The 17981-nt window shown below is 38.5% G+C and overlaps 6 protein-coding genes and 2 long non-coding RNA genes across 11 annotated transcripts; 4 read left to right on the forward strand and 4 right to left on the reverse strand.

Moving 5' to 3' along the window:
* Positions 1-145: 145 nt before the first annotated feature.
* Positions 146-3823, reverse strand: LOC105275579 (probable glutamine--tRNA ligase). The gene is made up of 10 exons (XM_011332542.2): positions 3451-3823; positions 2988-3289; positions 2681-2883; positions 2312-2573; positions 1924-2221; positions 1464-1843; positions 998-1316; positions 687-907; positions 387-579; positions 146-307 (listed from the first exon to the last, which is right to left on the reverse strand). Exons 1-10 carry the CDS (start codon positions 3571-3573, stop codon positions 257-259), a joined length of 2352 nt encoding a protein of 783 aa, XP_011330844.2. The 5' UTR covers positions 3574-3823; the 3' UTR covers positions 146-256.
* A 29-nt stretch (positions 3824-3852) lies between these two features.
* LOC105275643 (EEF1A lysine methyltransferase 1) lies at positions 3853-5080 on the forward strand. The gene is made up of 4 exons (XM_011332667.3): positions 3853-4121; positions 4215-4362; positions 4548-4757; positions 4891-5080. Exons 1-4 carry the CDS (start codon positions 3969-3971, stop codon positions 5031-5033), a joined length of 654 nt encoding a protein of 217 aa, XP_011330969.1. The 5' UTR covers positions 3853-3968; the 3' UTR covers positions 5034-5080.
* Positions 5081-5142: 62 nt separating this feature from the next.
* Positions 5143-7311, reverse strand: LOC105275524. 2 transcript variants are annotated; one of them, XR_893250.2, is made up of 4 exons: positions 7218-7311; positions 6904-6977; positions 6448-6607; positions 5143-6369 (listed from the first exon to the last, which is right to left on the reverse strand). It is a non-coding gene; the product is annotated as an uncharacterized LOC105275524 (long non-coding RNA). The 2 variants fall into 2 exon arrangements; XR_003406311.1 differs by lacking the exons at positions 6904-6977; positions 7218-7311 and adding an exon at positions 6716-6833.
* LOC105275462 (valacyclovir hydrolase) lies at positions 5619-7273 on the forward strand. The gene is made up of 5 exons (XM_011332344.3): positions 5619-5748; positions 5867-5957; positions 6332-6652; positions 6748-7003; positions 7081-7273. The coding sequence occupies exons 1-5, from the start codon at positions 5743-5745 to the stop codon at positions 7172-7174; spliced, it is 768 nt and encodes a 255-aa protein (XP_011330646.1). The 5' UTR covers positions 5619-5742; the 3' UTR covers positions 7175-7273.
* A 1242-nt stretch (positions 7312-8553) lies between the features above and the next one.
* On the forward strand, positions 8554-11473 carry LOC105275391 (ubiquitin-conjugating enzyme E2 J1). Its single transcript, XM_011332226.3, has 5 exons — positions 8554-8951; positions 9391-9596; positions 9686-9876; positions 9958-10075; positions 10229-11473. Exons 1-5 carry the CDS (start codon positions 8915-8917, stop codon positions 10475-10477), a joined length of 801 nt encoding a protein of 266 aa, XP_011330528.1. The 5' UTR covers positions 8554-8914; the 3' UTR covers positions 10478-11473.
* A 203-nt stretch (positions 11474-11676) lies between these two features.
* LOC105274977 lies at positions 11677-14985 on the reverse strand. 2 transcript variants are annotated; one of them, XM_011331548.3, is made up of 7 exons: positions 14116-14712; positions 13711-13762; positions 13586-13632; positions 13466-13499; positions 13255-13358; positions 12956-13068; positions 11677-12894 (listed from the first exon to the last, which is right to left on the reverse strand). In XM_011331548.3, the coding sequence occupies exons 1-7, from the start codon at positions 14169-14171 to the stop codon at positions 12629-12631; spliced, it is 672 nt and encodes a 223-aa protein (XP_011329850.1). In that variant the 5' UTR covers positions 14172-14712; the 3' UTR covers positions 11677-12628. The 2 variants fall into 2 exon arrangements, with proteins under 2 accessions (XP_011329850.1, XP_019886563.1); XM_020031004.2 differs by lacking the exon at positions 14116-14712 and adding an exon at positions 14894-14985 and having other exon boundaries at positions 11683-12894.
* Positions 14986-15427: 442 nt separating this feature from the next.
* On the forward strand, positions 15428-17950 carry LOC105275073 (odorant receptor 43a). 2 transcript variants are annotated; one of them, XM_020030948.2, is made up of 7 exons: positions 15428-15719; positions 15869-16138; positions 16285-16756; positions 16869-16968; positions 17035-17154; positions 17401-17596; positions 17705-17950. In XM_020030948.2, exons 1-6 carry the CDS (start codon positions 15695-15697, stop codon positions 17581-17583), a joined length of 1170 nt encoding a protein of 389 aa, XP_019886507.1. In that variant the 5' UTR covers positions 15428-15694; the 3' UTR covers positions 17584-17596; positions 17705-17950. The 2 variants fall into 2 exon arrangements, with proteins under 2 accessions (XP_019886507.1, XP_019886488.1); XM_020030929.2 differs by having other exon boundaries at positions 17401-17556.
* Positions 16598-17113, reverse strand: LOC113561724. Its single transcript, XR_003406397.1, has 3 exons — positions 17007-17113; positions 16779-16914; positions 16598-16688 (listed from the first exon to the last, which is right to left on the reverse strand). It is a non-coding gene; the product is annotated as an uncharacterized LOC113561724 (long non-coding RNA).
* Positions 17951-17981: the final 31 nt, after the last annotated feature.

Below are 17981 nucleotides of genomic sequence, written 5' to 3' on the forward strand. Positions count from 1 at the left end.
TATATAAAAAAAATATCATAGAAAGATAATTAAAATATTATGTACGCTTATTTTTAAAAGATTTGGTAAAGGTTCTTTAAAAAAGAAGGAAATCTGAAATGGTAAAACCAAATTATTTAAAGCACACTTTAGAGAGCACGCGTCCTTCTTCGTTCTTGTCTAAAATTTTATTTATACACAATACACAACATAGAAAATGTAATCGAAGTAGTAAGTAGGAAGAACTTGTGAGATAACAGCCTCTTGGAAAATATATTTACGCCTTTCCTGTATCCTCCTTCAACGTCACAGTGCGATTAAAAACGAGCTGTAAAAGTGATATTAATAATAAAGAATAAAGAAATAAAAGAGATATTAATAAAGTGTGGTAATGATTCTACTCTTACCTTGCCAGGCTTGCTATCGGAATCGACGGAGAAAAAGCCTATACGCTCGAACTGGAACTTATCGTACACTTTGGCTGTTTCAGCTAAGCTCTCATCCATATACGCTACAAGCTCCTTCTTGCTAGACGGATTAATGTCACTTAAAAATCCATTCGGCACCTCATTTGTATCCTCCGGATTTTTATGCTTAAATCTGAATAATATCAAAAATATTTGATCACATTAAATACAATATAAACGTTTTGTGGCATTTTGTGATTTTCTCTTGCTTTTAAAATCAATTTAAATGACGTTACTCACAGACGCTCGTACAACCTAACAGATGCCAACACCGGATGGGATACCCAGTGTATAAATGCCTTTGGTTTATTCTTTTCCGAAACGGGTGTTTGCGTAACGATTATATTTGTAATGTTACCACTGGCATCTTTCTCGATGCTCTCGAAGCTCACCGCGACACCCGCGTACTTCAAGCCGACAGGTTGTTTCGACGTCAAACGCCTGAAACCTTTCTCTTCGATCTGTAAATGCGCAAACGTCCAACTCAAATCGCTTTCACGTCATAGATCACAGATGAGTCGTAGAAAATGGCAGCAATATACGTTACGTACTTCTTTAAAGTCCGAGGCTTCGATGTAAACGACCTCGTTAAATTTAATCTTATGCTGCCCTCTCTCCGTTTCATTAGGAAAATTGGATACAGTAAACTTCATGGTCTTTTCTTCGGGGAAATTTTTGATGGTCAACTTAATAGGCTCCAGAACGACCATGTGTCGGGGGGCGGTGAGATTCAGAACATCTCTGACAGCTGCTTCCAGTGCTGCTGGATCGACGGTCGCCTGTGCGCCCGTTACGCCCATTTGGGCGCAGAAATTATTTATGGCTTCCGGCGGATATCCACGTCTACGTAGCGCCGTCAGAGTAAACAATCTGAAAAAGTCAATGTAATATATTTATACAATGTATAATATTACATATATTATATTATATAAATAGTATTTACATATTATTATATATTATATATATATTATATATTATTAGTAAGAAATACAAGGGACTATATCCATTATTCCGCACCTCGGATCATCCCAATCGGACACTATCCCTTCCTGTATCAGTTTAGCAATCTTCCTTTTGGAAACCACGGTGTAACTGACGTTCAACCGACCGTACTCCCATTGAACGGGACAATAAATGTCTAAGCTGTTGCAGAGCCAATAATACGAGGATCTTCGTGATTGGAATTCCTTCGTGCAGAGAGAGTGAGTGATGTGTTCGATGCTATCGCACAAACAATGGGTGTAATCGTAAGTAGGATAAATGCACCATTTGTTACCGGTTCGATGATGCGGTGCATATTTTATCCTGTACGCGACGGGATCTTGCTTGCCTTCCTCCAGAGTCAATTTCATGCGCAACGTTGCTTCTCCTTCCTCCAACAGGCCATTCTTCATATCCTTTATTTTCGAAGAGGAAAACGAAAGCCCAGTTAAAGCTGAACGAGAAAGCCACCACAATTTGCGAATCATTTCGTTACCTTAAATAATCGCAGGCTCTCCTCGATTGGCCTGTCGCGCCAGGGACTCGGCGGCGGATTGAAACCTTTTATATCCTCGCTGGACTGATGACAGACATAGGCCAGATCCTTCATTATAAGCTTCACGGCCCACTCGTACAGCCGTTCGAAGTAATCCGACGAGTGCGTGATCGCCGCGGGTGCATAACCGAGCCACTCCACCATCTCTCGTATTCCGACGAAGAACTTCTCCTCTTCCTTCTCGGGATTCGTGTCGTCGTATCGCAAGTAGCATATACCGTCGTGAGCAGCAGCATATCTGCAGGATTCATTCGCGCGTTACCGTACATTCCGTTCTACACTATAAACATTTGAAATCGCAAGGCGCACTCGCGAGCAGAATGCACACCCAAAGTTAATGTTGATTGCTTTGGCATGTCCAATGTGCAGGATCCCATTAGGTTCTGGTGGGAATCTCGTTCTCACTTTGCCATTGGTGATTGCCAAATGTTCATACAGCAAACGCTCCGTGTTCTCTGTCATGACGTATCCATCGGTTGTATAATTTTCCCCAGGCTTATGAAAATGAACTTTGGTCTTCATGAGCTCGCTTATAGTTTGCGCTCCCACTGCTGTTGCACTCTTCTCGTCATTTGACGTTTCCTTTTGCCCTAAAGATTTACCAAATTGCCAATTTTTCTCATTAGTTACTCAAGGTATCGCAACTATATTAAACGTTTCATTTTTAATATTAACTGTAATGTAATGTAGCTCTCACCTTCCTTAGTAACTTCGGATTTCTTTGGTTTTGCCTCTTTCGACTGTTTCGCCGGTTTAGGCACTGGATTCATGTCGGCTGCAGTTTTTGGGCCCAACAAATCAAAAATTTGAATATCAAATTCATTCTTCACCGCTTTACCGTCTACCCATTTCAGATTATTGCGCACTTGTTGCATCAATGGACCGATATTAAAACGATATCTGTTTTAATGATATAAATAGCGTGTATAGTATTAGCATGCCAGAGCCTTACAGTTATGTTTCAAAATTGAGTAAATATAGTCAAGACACGAAGTTTTCGTTACCTTTTCTCCAATAGCTCATCTTTGTGTGTTGTTATAATTCTCTCTACTTCTTTCTCTATTTGTTCAGGAGAGACTACCACTCCTACGCCACAAGACTCCTCAAAGTTTGTTACATTGAAGGTATTCACATTAGCTAATAAATAAGTCAATGCAGCATCTACTCTCTCCACGTTACTTAGCTTTTTTTCAACTATGTATCTAGAAACAAGCGGTATTTTATCCACAATCTGTTGTTTTATCTTGGAAGCCAGATGGTACAATAAAATACCACTGTCTGGAGAAATGAAGCCATGTTTAACCGCCTGTAAGCATTTTAAACAAATCTTTTGTATAAATGGAAAATTTATTTGTGTATAAATTTTGTATAAATTGAAAAAGGAACTCTTAAGCAGCTAGCTTATGATACACAATATCAAATCTATATTCGAATTGTTGTAAATCTTTATTTAATTTATTTACCAACCTCATTTATGGCCAACTTTAGGTTCTTCGTGACGTTCGTATTTTTAAAAGTCTGCTTAGCCTTCTCCTCGCTCAGACCGATCGTTTGAAATAATTTCACATCGTCCTCCTCGTTCCCCAGCATCTTACTTCTTGTATTTGAAAAAATATAACTCTAGCACAATTACACTAATCGTACGCGTGCACGGCTTTTAACCATATGGACGAGATGCAGTGCACGAGTGCACGCTGATGATTTTTTACACACGATAAATGCCGGCAACAAAGCCTATTTTCATTTATATTCTTCGACTTCGTCACGCCTACATGTGATGTGCGGTATTCATAACCTATTCTTGTAATAGATGACGTCACTTCGGGCATGCGCACTCCATTTCATAATACTCGTGCATCAAAGGTGCTGAGAGACAGCTGTGCTATTGTATATACTGTGATTTTATTTATTTATTTATTAATTATAACACACAGATAGCCTCCATATATATTAGGTACAACCACTTACCAATAATCACATGAACAATGAGTGACAGCGACGATGATCCACCACAATTGTCACTAAGCGCACTTGTTGCACTAGAAGAATTTCTCAGAGAGAGAGAGGAACGAAGAATCTTGGAAAACTGTCCACCCGAAAAGGAAGCAATATCACAGTTTGCCTTTGAAGAAAATTGGGTAGATTGCCAATAAATATGTAATAATCATTCTGAAGTATATTACTCATTAATCTCCTAGAGACACTAGTATGTACATGATTAATGTTTACAGCAATTGAGCCAGTTTTGGTACGATGACGAAACGAGAAGAGGTTTAGCCAGAGGTGCTTTAAATTCCACACCGGTAGATGGAAAAATCGCTCTGATCTCTTGTCCGTCGATCTACTGTAAATTAAAGACAGAATGCAACGAAAGACAAGGTATAAGACTAACAGTTATGTCCAGGGTAACCATTTTTGTTCCGAGCCTAACAGAGACTTAAAAGAGGATTTAATAGTATTATTTTAAAAACATATTAAATTATTTCTTGCCATGATTCACTAATTCTTTTTGTTAGCACAATAATATTGGTCACAAAACTTGTAACGATATTATGATATTACAGTTACGCTGTTCGAGTATGATCAACGTTTTGAAGCACTCGGGAAAGATTTCATATTGTATGATTACAATTTACCTCTGGATGTACCCAGAGACATGTTCCATCAGTTTGACCTAGTCATAGCTGATCCACCATTCCTTTCGAACGAGTGTCTAACTAAAATGGCTGTGACAATAAAGTTTTTGGCGAAAAAGAACATTGTATTGTGTACAGGTATCTGTGAGAACTTTAATCGTATTTTTATTATGATCTCTTGTTATTATATTATTATTAAATGTATTATTAATGTATCATATTATATATGTATATACCATATAAAGATAAATAAAACGTTCTCTATGTATAGGGGCGGTTATGGCAGAGCAAGCAGCAAAACTGTTGGATGTTAAACAATGCAATTTCGTTCCACGTCACAAGAACTACTTGGCGAATGAGTTTTGCTGCTATTCAAATTTCGATTTTGATACAAAACTGGAAGAAATACAATAGTATTGAAAAAAAATAATAGTATTGAAAAATAATAATAGTATTGAAAATAATAATAAATTTAAGAAAGATGCATGTATCCATAATAATAAAAATACAAATAAATTCTTATCTTATACAAATAAATCTTTATTCTTCACGAAATGTGGAATAAAAGTAAACTGACGTTGAAAGCGCGTTAGCATTCAAAGCGGACGTACTCGCAATCAATTTTAATTACTAAAGGTAATAAATGTGACCAGGTGTGTTTTAATCTATAAAATTAAATCATTTTGTTGCACAATAAACAACTGAATTCGAAGAAAACAGGTTGTTAAGTATTTCTCAAAATAAGATCATAAACAACCGGCAAGTTGTCAGTATCTTTTCTCAAGTTAATAGAATTATAATGTCTCTTAATTAAGAAAATTTCTGCTATCTCGGAATTTAAATAAACAAAATTAACTTTTCATCCAGTAGTAGCCACGACACTAATTTCACATGACAGTGGAAAAAGATTACACTGCACAACGTACGCGGTATGTCAACATGTAATGACAATACTAATAGACACCACATTTCGCGCAGGACGATAGAGTCATAGGTTGTTTGTCGGAAACTATACACGTACAATAGGTACAATAGGTCGAGAGCATTCAAGACGTGACAGGTGCCTTATCTTTAGTGATTTGTCGGTTGACAATTATCAATTAGGGGAAGCAAGGCTCATAAGATGAAGGTAAAATTTGCGTTTCACACTGCAGACCAAATATAAAATAGCATATATCGTATCGAGTATCATTTGTCAAGTCACAATTCATCCGAATCATCCCGTTAAACAAAAGGTCGATTTACAGGAGCAAAAGATTCAGATAGACGACGTAAACATTAATTTCATTCGAAACGGCACGGGCGATCATCCGGTGCTATTGCTGCCTGGAGTATTAGGTGAGTGATCGTTTGTATCATTACGTATAACGACAACGGAAACGGCGAACAGTTGTTGCACTGAGATAGCACATTTTACGCATTCATTTTAGTGGGATTCGTTACTATTTTTTGAGTTCGATTCGATGAATACACGCACACAGCTGTAGCATTTGAACTTTTTAATATTTTAAACACAATTATAGTTTGTTTTCTCTGTTATTAAATTTCTGAACGTTAAGAGGGAAAGAGAAATGCGTTTCTCAAATATTTTTTGACCCTGATAAGTTTGTTAAGTTTCATTACTTTGAGAAAAATGGCACAAATGTTGATTTGATGAAAGCAAAATATGTAAAGTAAAATTTATTGCTTCTTAAGCTGGATATATGTTTCAGGAGCAGGATGGTTAATTTTCGCACCGCAGATTGAAGATCTGAACACAGAGAAGCTGACTATAGTGGCGTGGGATCCACCTGGTTATGGAAAATCACGGCCACCTGATAGAACTTACCCGGATAATTATTATCAGCGTGATGCAATGTGGGCTCATAGTCTGATGAAGACCCTGGGCTACTCGAAATTCTCCTTAGTCGGCTGTAGCGATGGCGGTACCACAGCGCTTTTGCTCGCCGCCACATATCCTGAGAGCATCCGCAAGATGATCGTTGTCGCTACAAGATCATACATACATCCAGATGAGATCAATACACAAGAAGGTTCACATTATGTAATATTTTCAGTATTCGAAGCTAACACAAGAGGATCTTGTTTTTAGTTACTTTCTAAAATAACTCTTTGAAATATTGTCTAGATGCGGCAGACATTGACAACTTTCCAGAAGATTTGAGGGAACTTTTGGTGGAAATTTATGGTGTGGATTATATCAAACAGACTTTGTCGAAGTGGTTTGACGCTGCGTTAAGATTCTACAACAAGCAGGATGGTGACCTGTGCAAGCAGGCTTTACCGAAAATAAACTGCCCAACGTTGATTCTTCATGGATCTAACGATCCATTGCTTGTACCAGATCAAGCATTGGACCTGAAGCAGAATATTATCAACTCAACGTATGTTTATACAGTTGAAATAGTGAAGATCCTCCAACCCCCAACAGTTTATTAATTTTCTGTATGTTATATTTCAGGATATACATTTATGAGAATGATACACCTAATGATATTTCCATACATCCCGAAGCGTTTAATAAGGTAATAACAGAGTTTCTCTTGGAAAAATAAAAAATTGATAAAAATATGTTCGAAAAATATTAACCATACATACATTATATGGATAAAGAATTGTTCGAACTTTTAATTATGAAATAAAATTTTATTATGGACATAATGATCATTTGAGACATCCCGAGAAATTTAACGAGTTAAGGCTCCTGAGTACTAACTGCGGCCATGTTGAATTATGACGTCAGAAGCGAGAAATGACACGCTGAGAATTCTTGCGTGCCATTTTCTAATAAAAAGATATTTTGATAAAAAAACACTACAGATCGCTTCAGCACACTTGTAAAATATACCGAAAACTAAGCTTTTCTGTTAACAGTCAATCAATAGTCGTAAAATGATTGTGATATGAGACTTGGTTATGCGGAATAACTGCGCATGCGCAAGACTATTTTCATATTACAGGCATTTTACGACTGTGGATTGACTATTAACAGAAAAGCTTAGTTTTCGGTATATTTTACAAGTGTGCTGAAGCGATCTGTAGTGTTTTTTTTATCAAAATATCTTTTTATTAGAAAATGGCACGCAAGAATTCTCAGCGTGTCATTTCTCGCTTCTAACGTCATAATTCAGCATGGCCGCGGTGAATACTCAGGAGCCCTAATAACAGAATTCCTCTTAAAAGAAATGAGATAAAATGTTTTATAAATTATTAACCATATACATACTTATACGTCTATATTTTGTAATATGGTAAGAAATTTATTAGATTTTATATGTGGATTGAGGAAGAGGAAAAGCGCTATTGTACAGAGCAGTATAATAGAAACTGTGGAAGAGAGGTTTAAAAAGAAATAAATTGTAGTGCAAAATACAAAATTATTTTTAATTAACAAAATACAAAATTATTTTCTTTGAAATCCACAACATTAAGGGGATGCTGGAGTTGCTAGTGAACTATTTTTTCACTATGGCGATGGTAATTGCAGTTTCGAAAATTCTCTTTATTGCTTGTGCAGAAAAAATCCTTTTCTACAAATGAAGTATAGATAGAAAGAAATCCCGCTCTACAGGACTTTATATTCAAAATAGAAAAAAGTTAAAAACTTGCATTTGTCTTTTCTAACTTTTTTCCATTTTGAATATAAAGTCCTGTAGAGCGGACTTTCTTTCTATCTATATTTCATTTGTGGAAAAGGATTTTTTATTCTGCACAAGCAATAAAGAGAATTTTCGAAACTGCAATTACCATCGCTATAGTGAAAAAATAGTTCACTAGTAACTCCAGCATCCCCTTAATATGCCCAAAATGGGAAGGAATTATAGCAGCACGCACAGCAATGCAAGTGAAGATAGGCGCGCTCGGCAAATTTAAACCGCTGCGCTGCACCACGCGTCCACGGGCAACTTCAGAGCGGACAGAACGGAGACGGCGCGGCGGACAAGCGCCACACCACAGCGGGTCACGTCACGATTTGCGACGCGGTGGCCGCGCGCGTTCTCAGGCCACGTCGAAAATTCGCGTCTTCAGCAGCGAAAAACGCGGCGCCGTGACGCGCGATAACAAATATGTGAGCGAGACGCGCTACTGGTCGTCGGATCGCGCACTGCGAACCGAGTGTCGTGGGAGCACACGCACACACGTCTATCCTCGCGCGGAAACGTCGCGTCGCTTCGTGACACGTACATACACTTCCACTGGAGATTTTTGACTCGCGTCTCTCTCTCTCTTTCTCTCTCGGGCTGGACAGACGCTGGAGATAAGCGACCAGCAGAGGTGAAGGAAACGGGGCGAGGATGTCGTTCGAGGGAAAGTACAACGCGAAGAGCCCGGGTAAGTGACACGCGAGTGTGATCGTCGCACGTATCATGATACAATTGCGCCGGTAGTACATTGTTTTGAGCCGTCGTGCTACCGTAGCACTGCTACGTCGCCTTGCGCGGCTTTGACACGTTTCCGCGAGGCTGATGACATATAGCGTCACGATGACACTCGTCTGGTGCGGTTGTCCGTCGGTCCTGCGGCGGATATCGCGATGATAATGCTCCAAGTAGTGCCACAAAGGCGCAGTGTCGAGTATTTTAAATGTGTGCACATATACACAGGTATACATAACACACAGGTTGTGTGGGTGACATTCTCATTTGACAGTGCGTCTCTGTTTATCCGCTCGCGTGTTATGTACAGCACTAATGTACGCTAATGTACACCTCTTGCGGTTTGTATTTATCAAGTGTTGTATATCTAAATTATTGAACGTTCCAACTCGTAGCGGTGAAGAGACTAATGAGGGAGGCACAGGAGCTGCATGAGGCTACCGAGGAGTATTATGCGTCTCCCCTGGAGGACAACTTATTCGAGTGGCATTTTACAGTACAAGGACCACCATCTACAGATTTCGAGGGTGGTGTTTACCATGGAAGGATCTTATTGCCACCCGAGTACCCTATGAAGCCACCAAACATCATTCTATTGACGGTGAGCAGACGTCGGGCACCAGCTGTGTACAAATAACATCAGGATAGAACGATAACGTTACATTAGTTCTTTATTGTTTGCTGATTCAGCCAAACGGACGTTTCGAGACCAACAAGAAAATATGTCTGAGCATCTCGGGTCATCATCCTGAAACGTGGCAACCGTCGTGGAGTATCAGGACGGCGTTGCTGGCTCTGATCGCTTTCATGCCTACTCCGGGAAGCGGCACGATCGGAGCATTGGACTATAGCACGGAGGAGCGACAGAAACTTGCTAAAAAGTACTTATGTAGACAGTCTGACGGCTGACTATACATACAAAGTCCTTGTTTTTTTTTGCAATCGCTGTTGTTGTCTTCCAGGTCGTTGAATTGGCAATGTGACACGTGCGGAAAGGTCGTGGACTTATTATCTAAGAATTCAGTAAAAAAGCCAATCACGGAGGAGGAACAAACTATGCTGAAAACGATTGCCCTGAAAGTAAGCAAAGACGTTATCTTAAATATTTCGTAGATATATGTACATGTACACAAGTGCCAGAGAATATCTGTCAGAGCACTAATAGCAACTAATAAAAGTTAATAGCAGTTTAGCGAATAAACATAATAGGCAATTGTAAAAATATTTTTACAGGCAGACGACTCACCCGTGTCAGATGTATTATTTACGGATAGTGCAGAGACTGTATCCGAGAGCGAGCTGCGGCATCGTAACGTGGAAACTGTCGCAACAGAAAGTGCCGATCGTCAGCAACAACCCGAGATTACTCAGAATCGCGTAGAAACGATGTCCTCCTCGAACGATCTGTTCTGGAGTACACTCATAGCCTGTTTAATAGTCGCGATCGTTCTGTTAATTTTACGTCGATTATTTCTGGTTTAATTAATTAATTTCGTTTTCTAACAAGCTGACTAATGTACGTTACCGAAACACAATAAATTTTATACAGACATCGTTTCTAAATTTACGAAAAGAGATCGGATTCATCGTACGCATTTCGAACTTTGCAGATTTTCATAACGGAAACAATTCATAACGAAAGTATGTACGCATTAATATGTGTTAGAATGTTCCACCTTGTTCCTATTATATAAGCTGCACTTTGTAACAAAGTTTTATTTATTATATTTCGGATATTTCGATTTTATGGCTGAAAGCGATTTATTTTTTACTTTAAATTCCTGTTAACGTTATTAAATTCTACCTGTTAACATTACGTACATACTAGTCGATTATTTTCTTCTTTAAGCGGATAGAATAGTAATTGAAAACTAAATTGATCGCGCACGTTTAATTTGAGTATAGCAAATGATAGATATAATTGAAGATGTTGATAGAGTGTGTACATTAGTTGTAATCGATAATAAAGTTTATTAATTTCGATAAGAATTATCTTCAAATATCTTTTTGTGCTGCCTATATATATAAATATGTATAAACGTAATAACTCGATAATGATTGGTCAGTACATTATTTTGTCCTGTAAGTTACATTGCGTAATAGCCCAGTATGATCACATTTTGTAATAAACATGTAAGCGCTATACAGACATGTACCTTTATAGCTTTCGTACACTTTTCGTATGTGTATAGCCACTGTAATAAAATTCGATGTGTAACATAATCCATTAGAAGAGGATTTAGAGCAGGATATTGTCTAAATTCATCTTTTATATGTGCACAGAAATGTAATAAAGTAACTATTTATTAAAGCATATATATAGAGATTAAAAAGACTAAAAATATATATATATATAGACTAAAAGTAACATGTCTATATATATGTATATGTAGACATATTACTTTTTAACTTATTAAGATTCACGTGTAATTATTTATAATTCGTCGATTCCACATCGTCGCTTTCGTATCTATCGAACTAAAACACTTTACACTTTGGATTGATATGACGTATTTTCTCAAAGAGAATTTCTTACTTCTAACATTCAAATATAAAAAGAAAAAAAATTGTACGTTTTAATTCTGTACGAATCACGCATGTAGGTCGTAGGTAGGTATGCAGCGACGTAACAGCAATGTATTAAAATTGTATTAAATGAAATACATGAGAGAAACGTATCCGTGAACTATAGCAAACTTCATAATCTTTATTATCTATGTTAAGGCATTCTACATTCATCATTTACATTCAGTGACTGTTTCAGATACTTTTGCCTGCCCTTCATTACAGTAAAATAATTCGTTTCTATTGGAAACAGTTTTGTACATTTGCATTACATTACATATTATATATTTCTCTTTTAATCACTCAGATCTGTCGATTCACGTTTAAGCTGCATGGACTAGTTAAATTAATCTAATATCATTTTACTAGTAGCTCAAAAATTATATAAAAAAATATGATGTAATACAATTCTTTGTATACATGTGTGCGTAATCAGAATAATCTATTCTTTATATTACTTGACACGAGGAGACCGGTGTCCTAAATGCACACGCGTACCGAAAATTTACAGTATACGGTGGCACGGGAGATTCCATTTTCTTAAAAATAATTTATGTATATATTGTCGCATGGGAGTTACGGAAGATAAAAGCACTGAAAATGACAAACTAGTGTTAAATATTGCTCGTGACAAAGCTCAATTCCACCTAAACGAGCAAGTGTTTTATCTAAAATCGAAAAGAAAACATTTCTCTTTTGTCTATATAAATTATTATAAATGTACGTATACGCGTATACTGAAAAACGGTTTTTCCTCATTTGGTAGCTCGGCACATCTACCAATCCTCTTTCACTCACATTACAGATTGTTACGAGGTACATTACACAACACAGGTATCCATATCGGATTTCCGTGTACTCTACATATCCTAAGTTGTACAATATATATATATATATCTTTGAAATGATATAAACATGATTAATATCGTTCGAAGAAAGTGATATCGAAATAATGTGACGTCTGTGCGTCTCCCGAAAGTATAGGGCATCTGCAACTTGTGACGCGATGAACTTTTATGATACAAAAATACAAACAATTCCCCTTTGAAATTACAACCGAGTCATTTATCAGCTGGCGTCAGCGCCAGTCCATTCGCCCGTCTCTTTTAGAGCTCTGTCGGTTAATCTCTCTATCTCAGTCAGAAGCTGTTCAGTCTCCATGTCGACACATACCATATCTGGCTCTACTGGATCCCACTCCAAACTGTTCGGGCTCGAAACCCTAGACCAAGGCGACGCCGTCAGGCTGGAGGGTTGGCTGTTGTTGACTGACGTCTGCGACAGAGACCCCTCCATCTCTCTTCTTTCATCCCCCATGATCGGCAGAGGCATCCCTGCACAAACGCAATTTGTTAATTGCAACAATTGGAGGAAATACAACGAGATATAAATCACCTTCGTGTTCCCACTCAAGATCCAGCGACGAACCTGGAGTGGAAGAAACATTCGTTTGCTGTCTCATCAAGGTTCTTGCGTCAAGAACTTGGAGTGATGCATCTAGTCCAGAGCTAAATAATTTTTTAATCTTTACAAAAGATATGGTGACATCATGTATCAGATAAGTCAAGGAGTTGTATATGAGAAAAGTTATTTAGACGAATAAAGAATTCGAAAATGCAAAGAAATTGGTTGACTTTTATAGCGGGAGATCGCCACACAACTGATCGACTCAATACGTTACTAGCATAATGTACCTTGCAGAAACATCATTTCTAGAACTCAATCTGGCATACTTGTTTCCACCTCTTGACCATGATCCTTCCTCCAATAATTCCAAACTCACTGGAACTCCTTTTTTCTGTAATTCAAATATATTACAAGTATATAAATTGTCCTTTGTTAAGCAGAAATAATAGCATCAGAGCATAATATATAACGTGGCAATACAAAGCCTTTAATTTTTACCTTTAATTTTTTTAAAGACAGAAATGATAATAGACTATCCAGTAAGCGTGACAAAGAAACGTAATATTAATATCATGTACTGAAATTACGAGTGAAAATTGCAAAATGGCTGTCTCATACCTTTTTGATCCTTTACTTTGGTCTTCATTTCTCTCAGCATCCATAAACTACACGGGAAATGGCATCAAAATTATTTGCACTAACAAGAATCAGCGTGCAAAAGGAACATGAATGAATATATGTACCTCAACTTGTTCTTCTCCTTGGAAAGACATTCTGGTATGTCCCTGATAGAACCTAAGCATCAAACAAAAGAATCATCAACATACAGTATAATTATTGTAGTATCATTAATGTATTCTCTTCTGACATCCATAATGTGTATATTAAATAACAAGAAAAACTCAACTAATAAGGTTTCATTCAAGAATCTAAATTTAACGAGCTCAAAACCGCGCAACTTCATTCCCAAACTCAGCTGTGACTCAGCTGCACATCAACACAGTGAGGCTATCAATTACACCTCTGAGTTACCACCAAGTGCACCTGTATACTCTTAAGTTTCTTAAGAGAATCGAACTGAACAAACATTCCCGCGAAAGGGTTTCGACGTCGATCACCTGATCCGTGGGACTTGGGCAGATTCTAACCTGTACGGCAAGGAGTCTGTGACTTTCGCTAAGCAGTGGCCGAGACAGGCCCCCATGACCCGACAACCCACGGCGCCGCGCCGTCATCTAACTGATATGGGAGTCCGGATGTCAGCGTTTAATTCCACGTAACACGTGACAGCGGGAACGACCTTTCACCCGCTGATCGGTGTCCCTGACGTCCCTGTAGCCTGTAGGGCACGGCGACTCATCGCTCCGGAGCGAAAGCGATATATCGAATCAACGACGCGACTGCCGTCGGCTCGGGCTTCCGTCGCGCAACTTCAAACTCATGAGCGCTCAGCACGGAAGACGTTTCTACGTTCACAGAACGTACAATGGACGTAGAATGATGTAGACTATCGTCGCCAGGTAAGCAAACGCGAGAACAGATTCTGTCGAGTGTCTGCCGACGGAAAGGTTATTAGGTGAATAACTCTTTGCTCGGTGCACGTATGTGCATTCGTATAGGCCAGTGCAGACTCGGGGATTTGCTGTGTATCGTCAAAGTCTTGGAAATACTTTAAATTGTACGTAACAGATGATAACTGGATGCACCTTAGGACGCGCTTGCAGGTGCATGCGCAAGAAATCCAGCTCCATCGTGTGCACTTGCAGTTTCAATTGTCGGTCATGCGAATACTCATGCGCGCAGGGTAGATTTATATTTATCTAATTAGTTAATCGCACGCGATAGTGAGCAATGTATCAGACGTCACTGATGCACTGTATAACATCATTTAAATTAATAATAAAATAGCACTTGAATATTTCTTACGAAATTGGGTCTTGGTTTATTCCAATTTTTCTTTTGCTACTCCTTCCTCTTATTCTTCTCCTTTCTCAGCCTCTGTTGATCTTGAAGTAAATATATTGTCCCGCTTTACATCTTTGTTGGGACGCTGCCCGTCTCGTGCGTGTAAATTTAAATTTTAATTATTAAGGATAATTAACGGAGATGCAAGATTGAATTCGACGAGACAACTGTGGCGCGTGAACTGCACAGTTCTAGTGCACAGTGCTGTTGAGTCACTGAAGTCGACTTCATTAGTCTCCTCAGTACTTCTCTGTGTTTCGTTCTTGTGTTCGTTGTCTTTTTCGCGTTGCTATAACAATGCGCTATTAGCGATGCACCGCACGCTAATAGCGAAACTTCGTCGATTTTTTTGCACAATTATAAAGTTCCCTTAACTGCTTCGTCAAATTCGCACTGCGAGCAGAAAGGAGGCGAACTCTTGCGCGCAAAATGCGCGAGAGGATGAATTAATAATAAAAGGCGAAACGTGTGAAGGGCCACTGCACTCGTTTAGAAATTTATGAGCTAGCAGCGGCCTGTAAGAATTCGATTATTTGTTCGAAGAATCGTAATAGTTGGATTCACGACTGTGGTAAAATGGAGTACACGGTTCTGGCACGTGTGGCATCTTCCTCAGATATTTATGAGATCCCATACTTTTGTATCTCGACATGTGGTTCACGGAAGTGAACAAGCGTAATTATCCTCTGCGTGGTAATGGCGATTGTTGTAAATTAAAAAAAAGAGAGAGGCGCGCATGTCAGTCTTCATGTAGAATCGGACATGGACAACTCTTTCGAAAATGCAGGTGTGGTTGATTATTCTTGATAATATAAAGAAAATATAAAAGAAAATTGCATTTAATTTTGCGACAAATTTGTGACGCGTCGTTGTAAATCAAATAAATAGGAGTTGCGTTTGCAAACATTTAGCAGTAATGATATCGTGATGATCCAGACTTAGAATGGGCTATTGGGATAAACCGTTTCACTCTGAAGATCCTCGGCCTATGGCCCGACGAGAGATTGAATCGTCAACAAAGATTCTTGGCGAACCTACGAGCTTTCATCATCTTCACCACAATGATTCTCGTGTCGGTCATACCCGCGTACATCTCGCTGATGAGGGTCTGGGGCGACATGATGGCGATCATAGACAATCTGCAAGTCACGTTACCTTGCTCAATAGCTGCCTTGAAAATCATCATCATGTGGTCTCGAAAGGAAGGTAAAGATTGATGCTGTAATCATTCTGTAATAATCAAACTATTATTACTATAATTGCGACACATCGCATCACTTGTAGATTAATTATGCGCTTACGATTCATAAAAGTAACAACAATAATTTACGTATGCATTCTACTTTATCAAGATCTCACGCCGATCGTAAACATGGTCGTGGCAGATTGGATTAGGACGAAGACGGAAGAGGAGCGCGACACCATGATAAGACAGGCGAGGATTGCCAGATGGATTGTCGTATTTGGATGCATCATAATGATCCTAGAGATCATTATCATCGTCATCCCACCGTGTTTCGGGTATTCCATGAGATACCTGACAAACATCACCGATAAACCGGGTAAACCGTTGCTGCTGCAAACGTATTACTTGCGGGATACGACGGAGAGCCCGTATTTCGAGATCGTGTTCGTCGCCCAAGCCATAGCCGTCGTGATGTGTGCGTTCTCCTACACCGCGACTGACAATTTCATGGGGATAGTCATCTTTCACATATGCGCGCAGATGGAGATCCTCAAAGCGCGATTACTCAATCTGCAAGGTTTCAAAGATTTCAACGTTGGATTGTCCACGAACGTCCAGGATCACCTGCGTCTCATCAGGTTGCTAATCGAGTTCCCTTACGTTAAATTGTTGTCGACATGGGGTGACTGAGTTAGCAGGGTGACGATCTTAGAGACCGTATTTTTTATCTTACGAAATTACATTCTACAGATCCGTCGATGTCATCGAGAATACATTCAACTTGATGCTCCTGGCACTGTTAGTGTATTTTACTATATTGTTTTGTCTCCAAGGCTTTCTGATAATTAGCGTAAGTTTAAAGCTTGAAAGAAGAAGGAGCGTAATTACGTGTGCAAACATATGTTAATACGTCTAGATCATTGATGAGGGTGGCAATGTTTCCTTCCCGCGAATATGTTGGCTCGTCTCGGTACTCATTAATACATTCGTTCATATGTGCCTCTACTGCGTAGTCGGTGAAACACTCATCGCAAAGGTATCATCATCCATTTCCTATTCTAATTTGCAGATTAGATATTTTGTACTGCAAAATGTTAAATGTAAATTATGTATCATCAATGTATATCTTAATTTTCTACATATTTCATATCAGTCTCTTTTTAAAGACTGGTAATTAGCATTTTAGTCTAGCTTTTCATAAATTAAATCAGCAGTTGATAATGTATCTTCCATCTTCCACGTGAAATTTAAACGCATGCTTACTTAGATAATATGTAAACAGTGTGAGGGCATATATTATGCGGTATATGACTACGCTTGGTATTTGCTGAAACCGAAAGAGGCCAGAAGCCTGATGCTAATAATGATTCGCGCCGACAAGCCTCTTTATATTACCGCAGGAAGGATATTTCCCATGACGTTATCCATGTTCTGTAGCGTAAGACTGCTTGTTACTGTTACTTAAACATTTGCATAATGTACGTCGTAGAATATTAAATTGGAATAATGAAGTATTTTCGAGATAAATGTTCTTGTTTCATCATTAATCTCTGGCATCACTGCTTTACGTATTAATTTGCTTTCAGATAATCAAGACATCAGCCGGTTACATATCCGTATTGCTTGCTAATCGATGATGTCTAGACATTGACAAGGACAATCTTCGATAGAATTCAATTGTTTGCAATAAGACAAAAACATGTTATTGAGTAGCTCTCGATCAAACGGAATTTCCTTTCGTGAATTGAAAGAAATTGCTAACTCGAATGAACGGAATGAACGAAACTCTCGTGTGTATTATCGGTTGCAATAAATAATTATACTTGCAGCAATTTTAATTTTCATGAAAAATATGATCTTGCG

Source organism: Ooceraea biroi, chromosome 3, assembly GCF_003672135.1.
Source record: "Ooceraea biroi isolate clonal line C1 chromosome 3, Obir_v5.4, whole genome shotgun sequence".
Taxonomy (NCBI): Eukaryota; Metazoa; Arthropoda; class Insecta; order Hymenoptera; family Formicidae; genus Ooceraea; species Ooceraea biroi.